We start from the raw sequence: 19,880 nt of genomic DNA, 5'->3' as shown, positions 1-19,880 counted from the left end.
ATTTTTAATTCCAAAGCGACGACCCATATTTTTATTGGGCTTAAAAGTTTCCTTAAAGTCCAAATTAATGTTTAACGTCAATCCCCGAGAAAGTGTTGAGGGATATTTTCGAGATATTAATTACTCACTAATTACTCACAATACAGGCCAATACATTCAACTGGTAAAAATATTCTTGAATTGGTTACTTTTAAACACCTGCACTGCCATTGTAACCGTGCTATGTGTATTTTATATTGACCGGAAATATCTTAACCTAAAAGCAGCCTTTAACGTGATTATTGGGCGCGAATTTCAGTGTTCCGACTGTTCGTTCACGTTCCCTGCAGCTTTATGCTGGACATGGCCATAACTACACACAGGCACACACCACACAGCACGTTCCGTACAGGCACACTCCCAGTTCCCACTGGCGCGGAGCATGTAATGTTGCCTCTCGAAGTTCTCTCTACACTGCGCAGTTACAGTCCCGCGTCCCGTGCGCCCGGTGTACAGTTCAGCTAGTAGGCGAAGGGCAATGCATAGTGGCGCTTCTGATGGGACAGCGAGTCAGTGTCCCTGGCTCGCTTGAGAATGTTTCGGAACAATTGACACTCTGTGTTCTGGAACAGCGGAACATAACTGTGCACCGGCACCTTGTGCAGAAACAGGGACATAGTGCCCAACCCTAGTGTTGACTGTAAGCTAATGTCATCTTCAGTCCTCGGTAATTCATATCTGTTCTGATGCGAGGCCAGTAAGTAGGAAACCCTCAACATTAACGGAGACAGAACATTCCTAATGGGGATGTGCTGTATGTGGACCTAATGTACATTAACAAATGTTTTGTTTTTTGTAATGGTGGTTTATTGCATCCATTCAGGAGCAGTATTATTCTGCAGTCCATGGGATGACGCCTTCAGGTCACTGGAGAATGTGCACAGCTCCATCCTCCAGCAGGGCCCAATGGTTGTAGGATGTTCATAAAATGCGTGTGGCCTAAAAAAAAAAAAAAAAAAAGCGGGGGGGGGGGGGGCAGCACACTGATACGTCACATGAGCTGATTACATGATTGACCTCGTTGGCTACACCCCGTGCTACTTGGGTAACATGTTCCACCTTTCAAAAATAGCTCTGTATTGAATGTCTATCTCATTTTGACTTTTTGTGGAAAAATCCAGTCCCATTTGGTTTCTTTTCCCTTTTGCTTGTTAGATGTCAGCTTGTTCTGGTCATTCTTCCCATTTTTTTAGCCTTCATCTAACCATATTTTCAAAATATTTTCTCATTTCAGGTGGTGAAGCTATGGTTGCACATTTACAGCAGTAGTCCGTTATGGATTATATCCGTGAATTTGATATCCGGTTAGAGCGGGAAATGTACTACGCTGGAGAGATTCTGGTAGGTCACGTGGTGCTCGATACAGTCGAAAACTTCAAGTTACGTGGTGAGATATCCTACTTGTTTTAAGTGTTCATATAAGTGGTGTGGCTATGTTTTCCTGTCATCTGTTACACTTGGTAATGGTTGTTAGAATAGGATCCATTTTGTAATGCTGTTAGGTCTATTAAGTAAATATTCTATGTAGTAACTATTTAGATATCAACTGTTCATCTATCTGGTGTTGTACCAGTTCAATGTGTGTCATTTTGTACAGATTAGTAGAGGTGCTCAGAGTATAGAGGGTGTCTTTTTGGACTAATAGGCAAATGTCAAGTAAGAGAAGAATTTCATTAGAGCTAAGGATAGTTTGATCATCAATTCAGGTTCTTATGACTGCATGAGTAATGTCTGATAGCTGTGTTTTTATGGTACCTGCAGTAGAGACAGTGCTTTTTGTTATTACTTTATTTGAAGATAAATATTGGTGGAACTTCTCCCATTACTTACAGGATACTCTCCTATTATTTGGCTGGAATGAATGTGGGAAAGGGAGAAAAATCCATGTAGACTGATCACTGTCAAAACTGGGAATAAAACTTTTGACCTCTTGATCATCTGCAGCTTCCATTTTAAATGTACTTCCCCTAAGAAGAATGTAGAGCATTTCTTCCTCCTAATCTTCCTCTTTGAATTTTAGCCCATTACTGGTTTTAAAACAGATTTTCATTTATCAACTATTCATGGAGGTTAGAATTGCCCATCACTTCAAAATTACTTTTGTTCTATGCCTTGCATATCACTTCACTTGTTTGCTATGGCTGAAGTAGGGAGTGGGTTACTTTGATTGTACAAAATGTAACTTGCCAGTGTTTTAATGTCACATTTACATTGTAATGAGAAAATTCAAATATTTTTCTTTTGTGTGAAGGTAATGTAAGACCAGTGGTTATTTTCACCATATGATGTATTTGTCATATAACATTTCTCTGTGTAGAAGGTAGAGTTGAAATTTAAGCCCATTAAAATATCTTTGAGGTTGCATGAGAACCATGTGTTTAGTGGTGAAGCTAACCACAAGCTGTCCTCACATCAGCTATGGCACTTTGTTACTCCATCACAGAATGTGCATGTCATCTGGTGTCAGACAGGTTGATGTGGCTCCATCAGCTTGCAGGGCTTTCTCCATGCTGTATTCCTAGAGAAATAGCTCCAAACAAGCAAAACACAGAAACTACTGCAATTGAATCAACTGAAAGGGCAAGAAAACAAAGATCTCTAAAATCCTGAGACAGATGACGTCAGTGGGGCTACATTGAGTGAAGAGCAAACCATGTGTCCATTTTGTAGATGAACTGTTTAAGGCAATACAAAATATTTGTCACACCTTTGGCTGTGCACAAGATGTTTCTGAAATGAGAATAAAAGTAAATTGGACCCTGTAAATAGCTGAGAATCAATTAGAAAAGATACATCATTTATGTGAAGACAGTTTTTTACTCACTGACTCTCTCTCGATGCCAGTCCATATATGTAGAATCTTGGTACCTCCATTAGTCTCGATCTAAGAGCTTTTCATCTCCAGGCTTTAATGCCTAATTATTGGAGGTCGTTTTCTTTGTTCTGGGTCTACCTCAACTGTTGACAGCTGACAACGTTATTCGGATTATTATCATTCTTCTGCCACTTTCATGAATTAGACTAATTGATTTTTGTTGTTGTGGTACTTGCCTGGCATTACATTATAATTAATTTTTTGTTTTGTTTTACCAAGCTCGGTAGCGCAGTCGCTTAAGTGCGAATTGGGGAGATGGTGGGTTCGACTCCCACTGTCGGCAGCTCTGAAGATGGTTTGCTGTGGTTTTTCATTTTCCCACCAGGTCCTTATCCCATTGTCGTCATAAGATGTATCGATGCTACATAAAACAACTTGATTGAAATAACAATAAGTTATTTTAAGTTATAAATCTTGGCATTAACATGTCAATGTAACTCAACAAAGAAAAGATCTATTGTATTGATTAGGTGGTCAAATTAATAAAATAACTTATTGTTATTATTTCAATCAAATATCATCAATACAGATCAAAAATGATATTTATCACTTATAATAAAACAACTTGTTAAAAAAATGTATTTTTTGCATCAGTGTAGCCCTGGCATTCTATTTGAAAACTGTTTGGAATAATTACTTAATTCCATTTAATTTTATTCAATTCAATCATAGTTGACTTAATTCCTGAAAGAAAAAAACTTGAATACCATAATGACTGTAGCTATTCATGCCAGACAATCTTTCTCTTGGGAGGATTATTGATCTAAGCATCTGCTATCTGCTCAAGAGAAATAGAACCAAATCATATAATAATGTTTATTTGCTTTATGTTCAACTTATTACTTTTACAGTTTTCTGAGATGCTGAGGTGCCAGAATTTCGGCCCGCAGGAGTTCATTTACGTGCCAGTAAATCTGACTTATTTGAGCACTTTCAATTATCACCGGACTGGGCCGGGATCGAACCTGCCAAGTTGGGGTCAGACTGTGTTGGTAGCTCAATGGGCAGAGTACTGTATTTGTGTACTAGCAAGAAACATATTCCTGATAAGGGACAGAGAGAGGCAACAGTAGTGTGTCATATTTATGTAACAGAGTGAAATAGTGGTAGGGGACGTACTGCTGTTTCAAGAGAGGCTAGACTGGCGCAGGACAAGATCGTTACCAAGGAAGTTGGCCGTGGGTTCGAACCCCACTGTCAGCAGTCCTCAAGATGGTTTTCCATGGTTTGCCCATTTTCACACCAGGCACATGGTGGGGCTGTACCTTAATTAATGCCACAGAGGATTCCTTCCCACTCCTAGCCCATGTTGGTGCGACATAAAGCCAGTTGTGTTGGCCCATTGAGCTCAGTATTAGGCTCCATTAAACAACAATCATCTTCATAAGATGACAGGCAAGGCCAACCTGCCATGTACCGAGTCCAAATGTCCACATTCATATCTGGTAAGAGTCTGCTATATCTTCTGGTATGGGTTAGCACATGTTTACTACCTTAATTGACCTATGTCAGTCTCATGCTTGGCTTTAACAGTATTTATTTATTTATTTATTTATTTATTTATTTGTTTGTTTGTTTGTTTGTTTGTTTGTTTGTTTGTTTGTTTGTTTAAAAAAAGACGTGGCCAGTTACTTACTAACTGTTGAAACTAAGACAGGACTTTATACGTACGTACTGGTAGGTAGGATGACAAACACACAACTGGTACTGTGTAACTCAAAGACTAAGATTTATATAACTGCTATTACTTATACTACAGTTCCCAGTTGGCTCGCTCATTCACAGTCTCTCTAGTTCCACAGTTACTCACTACACAATTTCCATGCATCCACTGTCACAATAAGCCATGGACGCTCATTACATCAATTGTGCATTCCAACAGTCTCTGTTCGATAGTGACTGCTTGTCTTTGTCAGATTCCCGCGCTTATACGCCCAACCCGGGGCAATCATAGACTGCAGACAGACTCAAGCCTCAGCTCCACATCACAACTCCAACTGAACCTAACTAAGCACGTCCATAGTCCTCTATTTACAGCTAGCTCTGTGGCCTCATTTAGTTCCACAGCTCTACACAGGGTCTCCCTCTGTTTCTTTACCCTCCATGGCCGAGTCTGTTATTCTCCTCCATTCATCTCACGTGATCCCACCACTGTACTTGGTTTATCCGTCAAGTGTATTCCTAACTTAGCCTTTATCTCCTCATTCTGAGTACCCTTCCGCCATGGTTCCCACATGTTTGTACCACCAGTTCTCATTGCTTTCACATCTTATGAATAAGCTATCCTGAGTCCAGCTAACTGTCATTCCTGTACATTTTTAAAACACTCATTTACAATTGCGCACCATGAATGAATCGCACAAGCATAGTGATGGTTGTCAGAGGCTGATGTGTTCCATTTGCATTTAATGCTGATTGCATACATGTCCTTTCTTCATTCATAGATACAAGGCTCAAAATAAGACCTTACAAGGGAACTGTCCCTACTGTCATATCCAAATCTACAATGAAATTCGGTAGAGAGGATGAGGGGTCCGTGAGAAAGCAATGTATCAAAATTCAGCTGCCATTTCAATCTGTAAGGTCCTGAAATTGATACGGAACTGTCTGATAGAATTGCTTGCGTTAGCGTATAGCTCGACGTGGACAGCCCTGGTGACCAGCTGAAGCAACCGGATTACCTTGAACTTTCTGCGCTAGCCAGTTGACACATGTTCCTTTGAAAGAGCAGTCATGAATCCGGCTAATGTTCTAGAGTATGCTTTACTTTATTTCCATGAAAAATGTTTCTCCTCTTCCCATTAAATAACTTCGGAAGAAAGGGAGATGGGTCGACATGTGTTCGAACTAATTGAAAATCATCCCGTGGATGCCAGCATCATCTCAGAGTCGTGTCTGGAGAGAAATAGTGACAGTGAAAGTAATATTTTCTCTGTTCGTCAGTCAGATCTATTATCTCCCGAGTTATGCACCAATTCTTCTCCTTTTATTTATGCTTCCTCTAAATATTAGTTCCTAACTAGCGTCGAGCTCTAAAATCTTTTGCTACCATGTTTTTCCTTCATTCCCACCTAGATATACCTGCTCCCTCCACAAAGCTGCAGGTTGTTCTTATTGGGTCTTCTTGGATTTTTTCTCTCTCTTCACCTGGTAGTCCCAGAATGGAGAGTCTGATTCTACCCAGCGCCTCACATTCGAAAAGTATGTGTTCAGCTTATTCCTCTGCTTCATTGCATTTCCTACGTATGTTGTCTCTTATTACTCCAATTGTATGTAGGTGTTTTTTCAGATGGCAGTGTCCTGTCAACAGTCCTACTACCCATCTTATATTTTCTCTGCTGAGTTTCAACAGTTCTTTAGTATGCTTCTTGTTTGGTCCTTCTTTCAGTTCCTTTGCAAGCCTGCATCCTGGAGTATTTTTCAGTTTTCCATTTGTTTCTTTTGTACCCATTTTCCTATGTAATGTTGCGCTTGTCCATAGAAAATCCCACATATAGGTTCTGGACCTACAAAATGTGTTTCTGCCCCTTTCCTGGCCAGTTTATCTGCCTTTTCATTTCCTTCTATACCTGCTTGCCCTGGTACCCATATTATTTTGACAATGTTATACTTTGAGAGCTTCAGGAGAAGTGAGTGGCAATACCAGACAATTCTGGATATTATCAGGACTGCCTCTAGTGCCTTAATGGCCGCTTGGCTGTCCATAAAAATGAAAATGTTCTTATTCCTATAGTTCATTTTCAGATTTTCTTGAAGACATGTTGTGATAGCTATCATTTCAGCTTGAAAGACTGTAGTGTGTCTGCCCAGGCTCATCTGGATTGATCTCTCAGGTCTTCCCACGTTGATCCCTCCTCCTGTACCATCACCACCACACTATACCTTCTTTTTCAGTATTCCATTTGTTGATATCCCAGTCTTCTTTTTTACTTATCTGGGTCTCAAACGGTTTTTCAAAGTTGTACTTCGGTATCATATGATCAGAAGGCATGTGTAGAACTCCCTCTGTTATTACTCTGTTAATTTTACAGCTCTGTTATTACTCTGTTAATTTTACAGTGTCCTAGATTGGGTCTTTGTGCATTCCAGCACACTGCTTGTGCCAATCTATATAAACTCATTCTAGCCTGTCCTTTTATGAAATTGCATAGTGATGGGAGGTCTAGTAAAGTATTCAAGACCTCTGTCGGCGTAGTTCTCATAGCCCCAGTTATGGCTATGTATGCCATTCTCTTTAGGCTATCCAATGTACTGCCGAATTTTTCCTTGACTCACTTTCTTCTACCAGATGATTGCAGCATAGGCCATCAATGGTCTAATGATCATTGTGTATATCCACATTACCATTGATGGTCTTAGGCCCCATGTCTTCCCAACGGCTCTTTTACATGCATACAGCAAGTTCTTGGCCCGGGTTATGTTCCTTTCTATATGTGGATTCCAGGTTAGATTTTTATCTAACACTACACCTAGGTGCAGTGCCTGTTCTTCCGTATATATATCTGGCACAAAGAGCTTCAGTGATCTCTTTCCCTCTAATTTTCTCCTTCTTGTAAAAGGAACCAGAGTTATCTTGTTCGGGTTGACTGATAGTTGTTCTTCCCGACACAAGTTCTCCACAAGGTTGAGTGATCTTTGCATGAGGTCCTCGATAACACTCATCACCTTACCTCGTACCACAATCGCTAGGTCATCTGCATATCCTTGTGTATAGAAACCTTGCTCGTTTAGTATAGCTATGATTTTGTTCACCACAAGGTTCCACAGCAGAGGCGAAAGAACTCCTCCCTGTGCACAGCCTCGGGTGGCCCTAACTGTCAGCGTTTCTTCAAAGAGGGTTGCTTTTATCTTCCTTCCATCGAACATTGATTTAATCCATTTGACGACGGTTTTACTCACCTTGCTCTTTTCCAATGCTTTGATCATAGAGTCATAGGTTGTATTGCTGAAGGCTCCTTCTATATCTAGAAATGCCGCCAGTGCAATTTCTTTATATTCTAAGCTTTCCTCTAGTTTACAAACCACCGAGCTCGATAGCTGCAGTCACTTAAGTGGGGCTAGTATCCAGTATTCGGGAGATAGTAGGTTCGAACCCCACTGTCGGCAGCCCTGAAAAGGGTTTTCCGTGGTTTCCCATTTTCACACCAGACAAATGCTGGGGCTGTACCTTAATTAAGGCCATGGCCACTCCCTTCCCACTCCCAGCCCTTCCCTGTCCCATCGTCGCCATAAGACCTATCTTTGTCGGCGCGACGTTAAGCAACTAGCAAAAAAAAAATAATTTACAAACCAACTGGTTGAGTGCTACTTCAGTGAATCTGCCACGTCTATATGCAAACTGATTTTCATGTAACGTTGAGTTCAGTCACACCATTCTTCTGATATATTTATCCAGAATTTTCTCCATTGCTTTCAACATGGAGGAGGTTAAACATACTGGTATGTATGCTTTGGCTTGGGCATAATTTGCCCTTTTCTGTTGGCACAGTTCCAGTCTGCTCTTCGAGCTCTGGTCTTTGTTCCTTCCGTTTCTTCTTCTTCTTCTTCTGTCATCTCCTCATCCTCAGGAAAGTGACATGCCATTAGCATCTCCAGCGTGTCCTTCCCCATCTGAGTAAATGACCCATTGGGTTTCTCCAGTGTCCCCACCTGATTTATATGGGTTGCTTTAAGAAACTTCTGGAGCCTTGCTGTTTCAGTGTGTGATTTCACTTTCTCACAGAACAGTCTCCAAGATTTTCTTTTTGCTTTCCGTATATCTAGGTTATACTCAGTGAGTTTCCTATGATATACGTCCCACATACCATTTCTAGATGATATTCTATACAACATCCTAACCTCTTTTTTCATTTTGGCTAGTTTGTTGTTCCACCACCTTTTTTGGTGTTTTTCTTTTCTTCAAGAGGACAGTTGTCATGGAATGAGTCTATAATGGCCTCTTCTAATAGTTCCACTGCCTCATCCAATTCTTTCTGTCCTCTCACATTAGTTTTTGTACAGCCTTCCCTAGAACTTCTCTGTATCTATCCCAGTTAGTTCTTTTTGGGTCTCTGTACATTTCAATCCCACATAGTCTCGCATCTATTGCAAATTGGATCTGCTGGTGGCCTGCCAATGATGGTTCGTCCAGCACCTTCCAGTCTTTAATAAAGTTTGCAATATGTGTAGTGCTTGGTGTAATGTCTATTACCTCCCTACGATTTTTATTTATAAATGTAGGCTTGTTTCCTATGTTTAGTATCGTCAACTTGGTTCCAATAATAAACTGTAGTAAAGACTCACCTCTTGCATTGCAGTTCTTGCTGCCCCATGCTGTGTGGTGTGAATTTTCATCTACTCCAAGGACTAGGTGTTCACCTTTCCTCTTTGCATTGCAAATTAGGTTTTCAACTTCTTCTGATGGGGGCAGATTAGTTGAGTCATATGGGAGGTATGCAGAGCCTATGGTTATTTCTCTGGGACCTTCCCAATTTCCAAGTTTTATCTTGGCCGCCACTGAGTCCTTTGAACAATGTTCCTGCAACGGAAGGCATTTTAGTCTTCTGCTCACAAGTAAACATGTTCTAGGCATATTCAGTGTAGTATCGTACATTAGCTTACCTTCAGATTTCGCCAGTCCTGCTACTCTGCCTTTATCTACCCATAGCTCTTGTACAAGAACCACATCGATAGCCTCGGACTTGAACTTCCTGACGAAATTGGCCACAGCTGATTTTTTATGTTGTAGGTTGGCCTGTAGAACTTTTAGTCTACTAGGTTTTGTTTTTCCCTTAATTACTTGAAATTTGATCTGCCCAAGTCCAAGCTTGGCCTTAAGGCCTCTCTTCGTGAGCTCTTCAAAGTCTCTTTCATTAAGGGCCGAAACAGTTGTCCTTCCTGTATCATCAGTAGTTGTTGCATACAGCACTCCCCACTCTTTAGTCAGAAGTTTGGTGTCATGCTGATGTATCCGGACAAGCACATCATCAACCTTCATCTTGTCAAATGGACGAGGAATCTTGGTGATGGCCTTTGTAGTATTCAGCACCTTCTTGGCTTCTGCCACCTCCAGTTTCTCCCCTTTCCAAGGGTTGCCATTGGCCACTGTCTGTTCTAGCCAGGTTTTAGTTTCTGGATTTGCACAGATCAGTACCATTGCTCCACTTTCCAGCCTTGGAGACTCGAAGCCTGGAAGGCATCCGTCCGACAGTGGTTTCATTTGCACTATCAGAGCAGATGAAAGTTCCTTCACGTCTTCCTCCTTCAGTTTTCCGTCTGGAAAGGTTTTAAGTATTATTGCTACCTTGATTGAAGTTATTCTTTCCAAAAAGGAAACCATTTCGTGGCGGGCGGTTTTGTAGCAGAACTTGATGGCGTACTATCCCCCGACCTTGGCCTTTTGGGCGTTGTTGGAGGTATAGCCTCTCGCCGATTCCTGTTCCTTGGCTTCTTCTCCGTACAAGTTCCAGCCACTATTTTGGCTTCCTATCTCTCTCTCTTCCTTTCCTTGTAATATGCACTGTTGCGAGGTGGTCTGTTGATATGAAATCTGTTGATTTTCGATGCAGAAATTTTCAGTTCTGTCTCTACGGACGTTCCTGGTTTGCTTGTGGTAGCAGTCTGCTCTACTGGAGCTTCCATTGCCATTTCTTGTTTTGAGTTTGTGACAGCCTGTCCAATTGAGACTTCTGTCTCCATTTTTTCATTTTGGGCTTGCTCCCGGATCTGCTCTACTGGAGCTTCCATGGCTTCCCTTGATGTCGAAGTTTCTGAAATTGGTTCTTTATAAGCATCCATATTTCAATCGGTCATAGGGTTTTTGCCCCTTCTAGGGTTCTGAGCATCGCTCTCGCCATCCGTGGTGAGGCATATAGCCAGACATTGTCCTCCCGCAACTCAGGCTCTCCGTAGCAGAGACCACGCCCCTCAGTCGTCCATCCAGCAGTCCGCCCCTGGCCCGAACGTAGCTAGGTTTGTTCCCCCTTCAGTAGGCCTACTCACGTGGTCTCCACTCCGCGTTATCATGACTGAGTTTACAGCCATGACTTTCCCCCTAGGTTGGGATCGCCCCCTTCCTAACCCGCGGCTCATTCAGGCTACGTAGAGCAAAGTGATGTGTTGGTTCCAGCACCCCGCAGTGAGCCTTCACCTCAGTCACCAGCCCCACTTCACCTGAATCACCGTATTACCCAAGCGGAGGAACCATGGGTGCCTCTCTAGCATGTGTGGGCGAGGCCTCCACTTCCAAGCCTTGACTTGGGCTAGTAACAATCACAGTGCCTCAAGACGTTTTCTGGCAATACCAGTTTTTGGCCTCCGACATGCTATTAATTTCTAAGAAGAAAGAGATAGCAGGGAAGAGTGGGAAGTGATACAAGGAGTATCTGCCGGTTTCCGAGTTATACTCGCTACCACGGCAAGAGTTTGTGTTTGGTAAGGTGGTGTTGAAGTGTGGTATTGAAGGGTCAGGGAAAAACCACATAGGCAGAAAAGAGAGAGAGCCTACATGTAAAACCTGACAACTTTTGATAGCACATGCAAGGATGTGGGCTGGAAAGTCCAGAGGTTGTGTTAGTTAGGAAGATGTGTCATGCAGTCATAACCATTTCCTTGCCATTCTTTGTTATTATGGGGATCAGTCCATCTTGTCACTGCCGGGACGGCTCGGGTCCACTAGCGTCTGGGCTCTGGGCCACAGGATCGTTCCTTTGCCCAGCAGCCAGTGGTCCCTGGTGCCAAGTCTCCGTTTGGAGAGGGGGATTGAGAGCCAAGCCTTACTTGGTGCAAGGGGCTGTCTTCTTTTTCCGCCTGGCGATGTCCCTCTGTGCGGTGTTATTGGAACACACTTGTCACTGCAGATCTGCAACTATGCTAGGGTTATTAGAACAATAATATATATATACACAGGTGCTCCTTGGAGTGCCGGCTTGCTTGCCTGCGCTCACGTCCAGTGCTCTACCTAAGTAATAGAAGAATGACACGAAATAGCAACTATGTTATTACTGCTGTCTTCGTTATAGGGCGCGGGCTGATGTTCCGCTCCCGTGTCTCTTTCGGGGGGCGGAGGTGGTTGATTCGTCCTTGGGCGTCTGGCTGAGTTGCCATCGTCTTCTCGTGTTGTGTTGCTTATCAGTCTTTCCTCGCCTGGTCCCTGGGTTAAAGACAGCTGTAATCATGGGAGCATATTTACATATTTACATAGGTACATGTTGTCTGCAGTGTGTGGTTTAAGTGGTGTCTAGGTGTCAGCTTGGGGAGGAGCCAGCTATCGGCTCTTCGTCCCCCCAACCCTGTGGCTGAACAGAATGTGTTTCGGTGTGGGATATTTTTTGTAGAGGTCGACGTTGTAACGTCCGATCCCGTTTATTAACGGGTTGATCTTATTACCCTATGACTTTGTGTACATTCTTAGTGTTTGTTTTCGTATATGTCGCGTAATCGAGCTGACTTTAGCAATATCGCGTAGTTGGCGTATGGGTGTGTCGAAAGGGAGTCTGGCCGCTGCTCGAATGCATTTATTTTGTATTCGTTCTAGCGCATCCAGGTTCGTCTTTGCAGTGAACCCCCATGCTGGGGCTGCGTACATGATTATTGGCCTAATTAAGGCCTTATACATATTTATGGCTACGTTTGTGTTTATACTGGACTTTTTGTTCAGTATAGGGTATAGCTGGCTGAGTCTAATCTGAGCTTTCCTTTGGATATCTTTGATGCGGTATAGCATGGTGAGCTTTCGGTCTAGGACTACTCCTAGGTATTTGGCTTTATCATGCCATGTTATATCCTGATTGTAAAGCTTTAGCGGTTTAATGTTGGCTGGTCTGCGTGTGCGTCTGTTCTTCCTAGTGAACAGCACAGCTTGGCACTTGTCAACATTGACCTTGATGCGCCATTTCGTTAGCCATGGCTCGAGAGTTCTTAGCGCTACTTGGAGCCTCTTCCGAGCGCACGCTAGTTGTGGGTGTTGGACTGTGATAGCAGTGTCATCAGCGTAGAGGTATGTGGTAGTGAGTTCCGTAGTGGGCATGTCATTTGTATATAGGACGAAGAGGATTGGGCCGATAAGTGACCCTTGGGCTACGCTCGCTCTAATCCTTCGCGTGCTAGACAGCGTGTTGTGTACGTCTACGAATTCGTAGGTCGGGTGGTCCTCCTTTTATACACGTTCGCATGGAAGAGTCTAGAACTCGGGTATTATCTACCCTTATAACTTCTATGATACTCGGTGGATTTTCTTGAAATCTTGACAGACGACGTCCATTGTAATGGTTTTTAAGATGGCAGTGTCGAAATAGCGATACAGTAGCGCAAAATGTACTTTTGAGGGTAAGCTGGAACATTACCATGGCACGAATAGCTGGCTTACGGCGGCCACGTCACTCGCTGGGTACGTCACTGCGTTCGGCGGGCTGCCTACCTTCCACCTCGCGCGAAATTCAACAGACATACTTCGAACTCCTTTCATGTAGCGGCGTTCCCGGTACAATATAGTGTACCGGGAACGCCGCTACGAGAGAAGTCCGAAGTATGTGTGTTGAACTTCACGCAAGGTGGAAGATAGGCAGCCCGCCAAGATCGCTGACGTACTCAGCCGTGACGTAGCCGCTTCGAGTGACCTCCACACAGCCAAGAGTGACCATATATGGTGATGTCCTGGCCCATGTGCAAAAGTCTATTTAGCATTAAAATATTGCTGTTTTGACATCGCCAACGTGGAGGCCGCCGTAATAGATGCAACCTGTCAAATTCTCGAGAAGATCCACCTTATACTTTGGGAGTTATAGAGGTGAATAATACCCACGTTCTAGATGCTTCGTCACAATCTGGTATAAAAGGAGGGCGATCCGGACTACAGATTCAGTGTGTGTTACTCCACCATCTCCCACGAACCTACTACGCTGGCGTAGCAGTGGGAGAGGTGATACTCCCACGTGGCGCGTCCCAGGTGGCGGATAGCTGGGGTCCTAACCGGCTTGCCGGCGGACTTGAGGGAAATAAAATACCTCTCGCGGACCAAACACACCCTCTGCGGGTGGGGGACGCACATGTAGAATACCCCTGGCTGTCGTATGAGGCGACCTAGGCGCGGACATGGATTGCGGTTTGGTAAAATGTGGATGGGAGGGGTTGAATACATCCATAGGTAATCCCTGCCTGTCGTAGAAGGTGACTTAAAGGGTCATGTGGCCATGGTCCCCTCTTTATCTTTTATTGTTTTTCCGAGGATCAGTTGTGGACCATTTCCAAATTTTGATGTGCGTGCTGCTCGGCGATGGCTCTCCTACGTGTGCGACTACGCTCGAAGGCCCGTGCCAGCAACCACCCAGGAAGCGGCGGGTGGTAGTGTCATGTACCCGGGCAGTAGTATCCGCCTGACAACACAGGTCCCTGCAAAGCCGAATGCCAGGAGGACATATTATTATTAATTATTCTTATTTATTTTTTCCTATATTTAGTGTTCTGTATACTCTGTGGGGTACATGCTATTGCGGGTGACTGGAGGGAGTCCCAGTGCTCATTGCCTCAGTCATCCCATATTAGGCATCGTCCAACATCGGACCCCGGGCAGTACCTGCTACGACCAGGTGGGTATTGCCTTGGCTGCTTGGTTCGGCTACAGAGACCCCTGATCGGAGTGGGTGGCATTCGGGGAGGATGATTTCGGGCATGGCGTCGAAACAACTTCCGCCTGCCACCTCGGGTAGTTCGCTACCCAAGTCTTTAACTTCTGATTCCCTAAGGGGGGCAACCCCTTGGGAACAAGCGCAGCAAATTAGTTTGGGTTCCAGCTTCCCTAGGTTCCTGGTTGTTAGCAGAACCGATGGGCAGGATTTCAAACTGGTTAAATCGATCCTTTTCAATCGCTACATCGAAGGTGTATATGGTGAACTTGAGGTCCTGAAGAAAATGCGCAAGGGTGGTTTGCTTCTGAAGACGAGCACTGCGCTCCAAGCCGATCAATTGCTTAAGTCCGACTACTGTGGCGACATCCCCGTCAAAGTGGAAGAGCACAAAACCTTGAATCTGGTTCGTGGAGTTATTTTCCACCGTGATCTCGTCCTGAACACTGACGATGAATTGATGGAAGACATGAAGCACCGTGACGTGACCCACGTCCGGCGTATCACATGCAAAGTCAACGGTGAAGACGTTGCCACAGGTGCATTCATAGTCTCCAAATTGTCAGTGTTGCCCGACAAAGTCAAGGTAACAACCTATCGTTGCGATGTGAGGCCATACATCCCGCCTCCTATGCGATGCTATCAATGCCAGAGATTCGGACACATGGTATCTCGTTGTTCGAATCAGTCATTGTGTGGTACATGTGGGAAAGTAGCTCACGGCGCGGAGGAGTGCACACCTCCGTACAAGTGCACTAACTGCTCTGGTCTTCGTTCTCCTCGGGATCGGAACTCTCCGACCTATCTGAGCGAGAAGAAGATCCAGGATATCAAGACCCTGGATGGTCTTTCCTACCAGGAAGCGTGCCGTAAGTTTAATTCTCTGAATGCATCGGCCAAGACACTAGACTTCAGCTTGATAGCTCAGTCCCTGCCAGGTTCCTTATTTTCATCTGGAACACCTTTCCAGAAGATCGCTGCACCCAAGGCGGCGGTTGCTCCTGCGAGCAACGCCGCAAAGAGAACAAGCTCGAAGGCGGGTTCAACCCAGCCTTCGACCACTAGTAAGCCTGTGACGGCTAAGAGACCTATGTCGGCACAGAAGGGGAAGGAGACGTTGTCTTCTTCCCCTACGAGGTCGGCGAAAGCCGCACCTAAGCCAGCGGAGGCGGCATCGTCGACCAAGGCTGGGAAAACCCCTCCCAGCCCGTCTAAACAAGAATAGACAGCGGGGAAGAAGAGCGCCCTTACCAGGCGTTCTTCCAAATCTCCTGCAAAAGGGGCCTCACACCCTCCACCTTGAGGGCCTGATTCTGCGCCAGCAGGTCTTCCTTCTGGGAAACCTGTGCGCTTCCCTCGTGGGCAGAAACCCTGCCTCCGGACTACGTCGAAGAAATTGAAGGCCTGCATCACCTCGTCTAGTGACGAGGTGCTGCACATGGAGCATGAATCTCCATCTTCGGATGGGGATGTGAGTGTAGGTTAGGTTAGGTTAGGTAGCATTACGCTGCTCCTATCCTAAACCTCAGAAGTTCACACTTAGAATATGGCACTGTTACAATGGAATTGTAACGGTTATGATAGGCATCTTGCTGAGCTGCGCCAGCTCATTAGCGAGTATTCGGCGAGTATAGTCTGTATTCAGGAAACTAATTTCCGACCAGGTCATCATACGGTATTGAGAAATTTTTGACTATACTCGATAGAACGACATTATGCTCACCAGGCTTCCAGTGGCTTTGGCATTTTTGTCTATTCTGATACCTACAGCGAGGACTTTCCCTTAAGAACCCCGCTTTAGGCCGTAGCTGTTCACGTTCCACTGCCTGTCATAACAACAGTGTGTCATGTTTATCTTCCACCAGGCCAGGTTTTTAACATCAATGATGTCACGGATCTTATAGATCAGCTTCCACCTCCCTTCCTCTTGTGCGGAGACTTTAACACCCATCATTCCATTTGGGGCTCTGAGACGCCTTGCCTCCGGGGAAGAGAGCTTGAAACATTAGTAACAGAACTGGATTTATGTATTTTGAACACAGGGGAACCAACACACTTCAGTGTACGTTACGGCATATATTCTTGCATAGACGTAAGTCTATGGAGCCGAACGTTGGTTCCGCTGTTTTGGTGGAACACACACGACGATTTTTGTGACAGTGACCATTTTCCCATCATTTTTACTTTGCTAAACCAAAAATCCGTTCAGGCTCCTCCTCGATGGATTCTTAAACATGCCGATTGGCCAAAGTACACATCACTAGCTGTCTTTAACGACGATATCCGGCAGACCGTCGACGAGGAAATAACTTATATCACCCAAGTTATTCTCGCTGCTGCTGAGAAGTCCATTCCGTTCTATTCGGGGACTCCTCGCCGAACACTCGTTCCTTGGTGGAACGAAGAAATAGCAGCAGCTATCAAAGAACGCTGTCGCGCTCACAAACGTTACCGTAGACAGCCTACTGCGGCCAACTTGGTAACATTCAAGAAACTCTGTGCTAAGGCGCGAGTTCTTATTCGCCAAAGTAAGAAGGCTTCATGGGAGAGATATGTGTCGTCTATGACGTCACATACTCCAGCATCTCAAGTGTGGAATAAGCTTCAACGGATTTCGGGTATCCAAGGATCATCCCCTCTACCGGGAATCTCCATTGCAGGCAGTGTTGCCACTGACCCTCTCACAATTGCAAACCATCTAGCTAGTCATTTCGCGGAATTGCCATCCTGATTTCCTCGCTCTGAAGCGGGAGGCAGAACGTCATCACCTTATTTTGCAACTCAAGCTTCAGAGGACTATAACGTGCCCTTTACGCAGTGGGAATTCCACAGCGCCTTAGCGCTTTGCAAGGACATGTCTCCTGGACGGGACAACATCCATAACCAGATGTTGAAACACCTTAGTGATTATAGTCTACTATATCTCCTTCATGTCTCATTTGAACTTTTGTTTTGCGACAAGCTGTGGAAACATAAAACTTTTCTTATAAGTGTTGCAATTTCCCAAATACCACATTGAACTTGTGTTTCGTGATGAACTGTGGAAACTTAGAGTAATACGTTCAAACGTATGTTTCATAACGAATTGTGGGAACATGAAATATTTTTCGAGTGCTGCATCTGGACTTGTGTTTAAACTTGTGTCATCATAACTGACTGTGGAAACATAGGGTACTCATGCCATATCTGAGTTTGTGTTTTACTCTCGTGGAGTTCTGAGGGAACATAGAACTTTCAGTGTCATAATTGAACTTATAATTTATACTTCGTAATCATTTTTCATGGACAGTGTTAGACTCAATCCAAGTGCAATTTTACATCAATGTTCACTTAATGACATTGCTTAACAGTCTTCAGGTACACGTAGTTTTGTTTATCGATGGAATAAGGCATTTCCGAGTACCATTTAATTTGCTTAATTTATTACAAACGTGCTGGTGTGTCCTGAACTGTCATGAACTGTGCATCTTGTGCTTAATATTGTGTTCTAGTCATAAACTGATGAGATAAGTGAGTTAGGAACTGTGATGACAATGATTAGTGACCCAATAGAACATTCCAGTCTGCCATGCCAATGTTAGCAAACTTATGCCATGAACTTGACATTATAAATGGCACATTATTTTCTCAAGTATTAATTCAGCTAACATCTAACACATGGTCAGATATTTAGTTGAATCGTCTTATTTTCAAGTGATAATTTATGAACATTTGTGATTCCGCGAGGTGTTTGAATCAAGATTCCAGCATCAATTTCATTAACATTTGACATATTCCATTTGCAATGAGTGAACGCAGTAATTTAAAGGTCAATTTATTTAACAGTGCTACAAGTAAGGTGAATGCCATACAGGGGACTTGTGTGTGAATCACGCCTCACCTTCATCAACATTGTCGTGTGAGATCGAACCCCGCAACGTGCGCGCCTAGAGAATCGAGAACTCTCAGATCATCGAGAACTTCGAGAAATTCCAGAACCAATATAATGGTCCATTATTGGACATTATAAATTTTCCACCTAACTCATTCTTGGTTGCCTGTGTTTCGCCCTCGTGTGCTAAGTTGGGCTCGTCAGTTGGGACTTAGCACACCTTCCAAGATGCAAGGCTAGTGCATACCGTGGAGGCCAATGCATAGGTTACCTGAAACCACCAGCAGTGCCAATGTACTATGAGAGCTATGTCTCATTTCCAAAAATTGATGCCTGCCTGGCCATCAGATGATATAGATGTTGATTCCCATAGGGAGGTGTGCTAAGTCCCAATTAACGAACCCAACTAAGCACACGAGGGTGAAACGCAGGCAACCAAGAATGAGTTAGCTGGAAAATTTATAATGTCCAATAACGGACCATTATATTGGTATTATAAATTTACTCATTCAGGACAAATATTATAAGTTCCCTATGGGAACCAACATCTAAATTCCAGAACGTTGAGAACTTAACGGGCGTGGTTCCTGTCCAGCCCGTGCCCAGCAATCATCCCGGAGTCCGGGGATTCCAGCCTGCTACAATGTTTCAACTCAACTTGTATGAAAGATGATATGAATTTGTTTTCAATAAACAATAAAATCAGATTCCCAAAAAAATCTAAGTTCAGTGAACTAATACCCCTCTCTGTATCAGCTCCAGTGTTTCCATGCCACACCGTTAGAAACCCTTCAAGCTAGTGTCAGCACCCCAAAGACAGACATTTTTCCCGGTACAATATACGTAGGTGGATCAAAAGGTTAGTTGCACTAACGCGCTGCAGCAGCGAGCTGTGTGTCGCAAATGTGGGCACAGCGGAGAAAGGTACAGTCGCTGCCCACACGTCTGTTAGGCAGGTCACTGTGGTGTCTCGTCTAGTATTGTGTGAATAGCGGCCAAATGCAATGGCGCGTCAACTGGACGTTCACTCCAAATATGAGATGCGTGCGACAGTCCGATTCCTATGGGCCAAAAGGAAGAATTGCAAAGACGCTCATCGTGAAATTAGTGCTGTGTATGGGGAGCGGGCCATTTCGCGGCAAGGTATCGTAAAGTGGTGTCAGCAATTCGAAACCGGACGCACGGATATCACGGACAACCATCGCGAAGGCAGGCCCGCAACGTCCAGGACCCGTGCAAAGGTCAACAGTGTGAATGTCATCTTTAGACAGAACCGGCGCATTAAACTGAGAGAAATCGCGACGCAGCTGAACATGTCGTATGGCAGTGTGTTCGCCATTGTTCACAAGGACCTTGGATATCGTAAGCGGTGTCAAAGATGGGTCCCACCTCTTCTCACCGATGAGCACAAGGGACGTTTCCAATCCTCCCTGGCATTTTTGCAACGCTATGCCGCAGACGGCAACGGGTTTCTGCGGCGAATCGGCGCAGGAGA

The 19,880-nt window shown here is 44.3% G+C and overlaps 1 protein-coding gene across 5 annotated transcripts in view; it reads left to right on the top strand.

Annotated features, from left to right (window-relative positions):
• Positions 1-19,880, top strand: part of LOC136864803 (arrestin domain-containing protein 2) — a 534,353-nt gene that overhangs the window by 62,420 nt on the left and 452,053 nt on the right. For all 5 annotated transcript variants that reach the window (XM_067142214.2, XM_067142212.2, XM_067142210.2 and 2 more), the window contains exon 2: positions 1,274-1,426. In XM_067142214.2, the coding sequence (XP_066998315.1) occupies positions 1,315-1,426 (112 nt within the window). In that variant the 5' untranslated portion in view covers positions 1,274-1,314. The remainder of the gene's footprint in view (positions 1-1,273; positions 1,427-19,880) is intronic.

The sequence above is a fragment of the Anabrus simplex genome, chromosome 2, assembly GCF_040414725.1.
Source record: "Anabrus simplex isolate iqAnaSimp1 chromosome 2, ASM4041472v1, whole genome shotgun sequence".
Lineage (NCBI taxonomy): Eukaryota > Metazoa > Arthropoda > Insecta > Orthoptera > Tettigoniidae > Anabrus > Anabrus simplex.
Note: the sequence above shows the minus strand (reverse complement) of the source record. Positions and strands in the feature narration are given on the sequence as shown.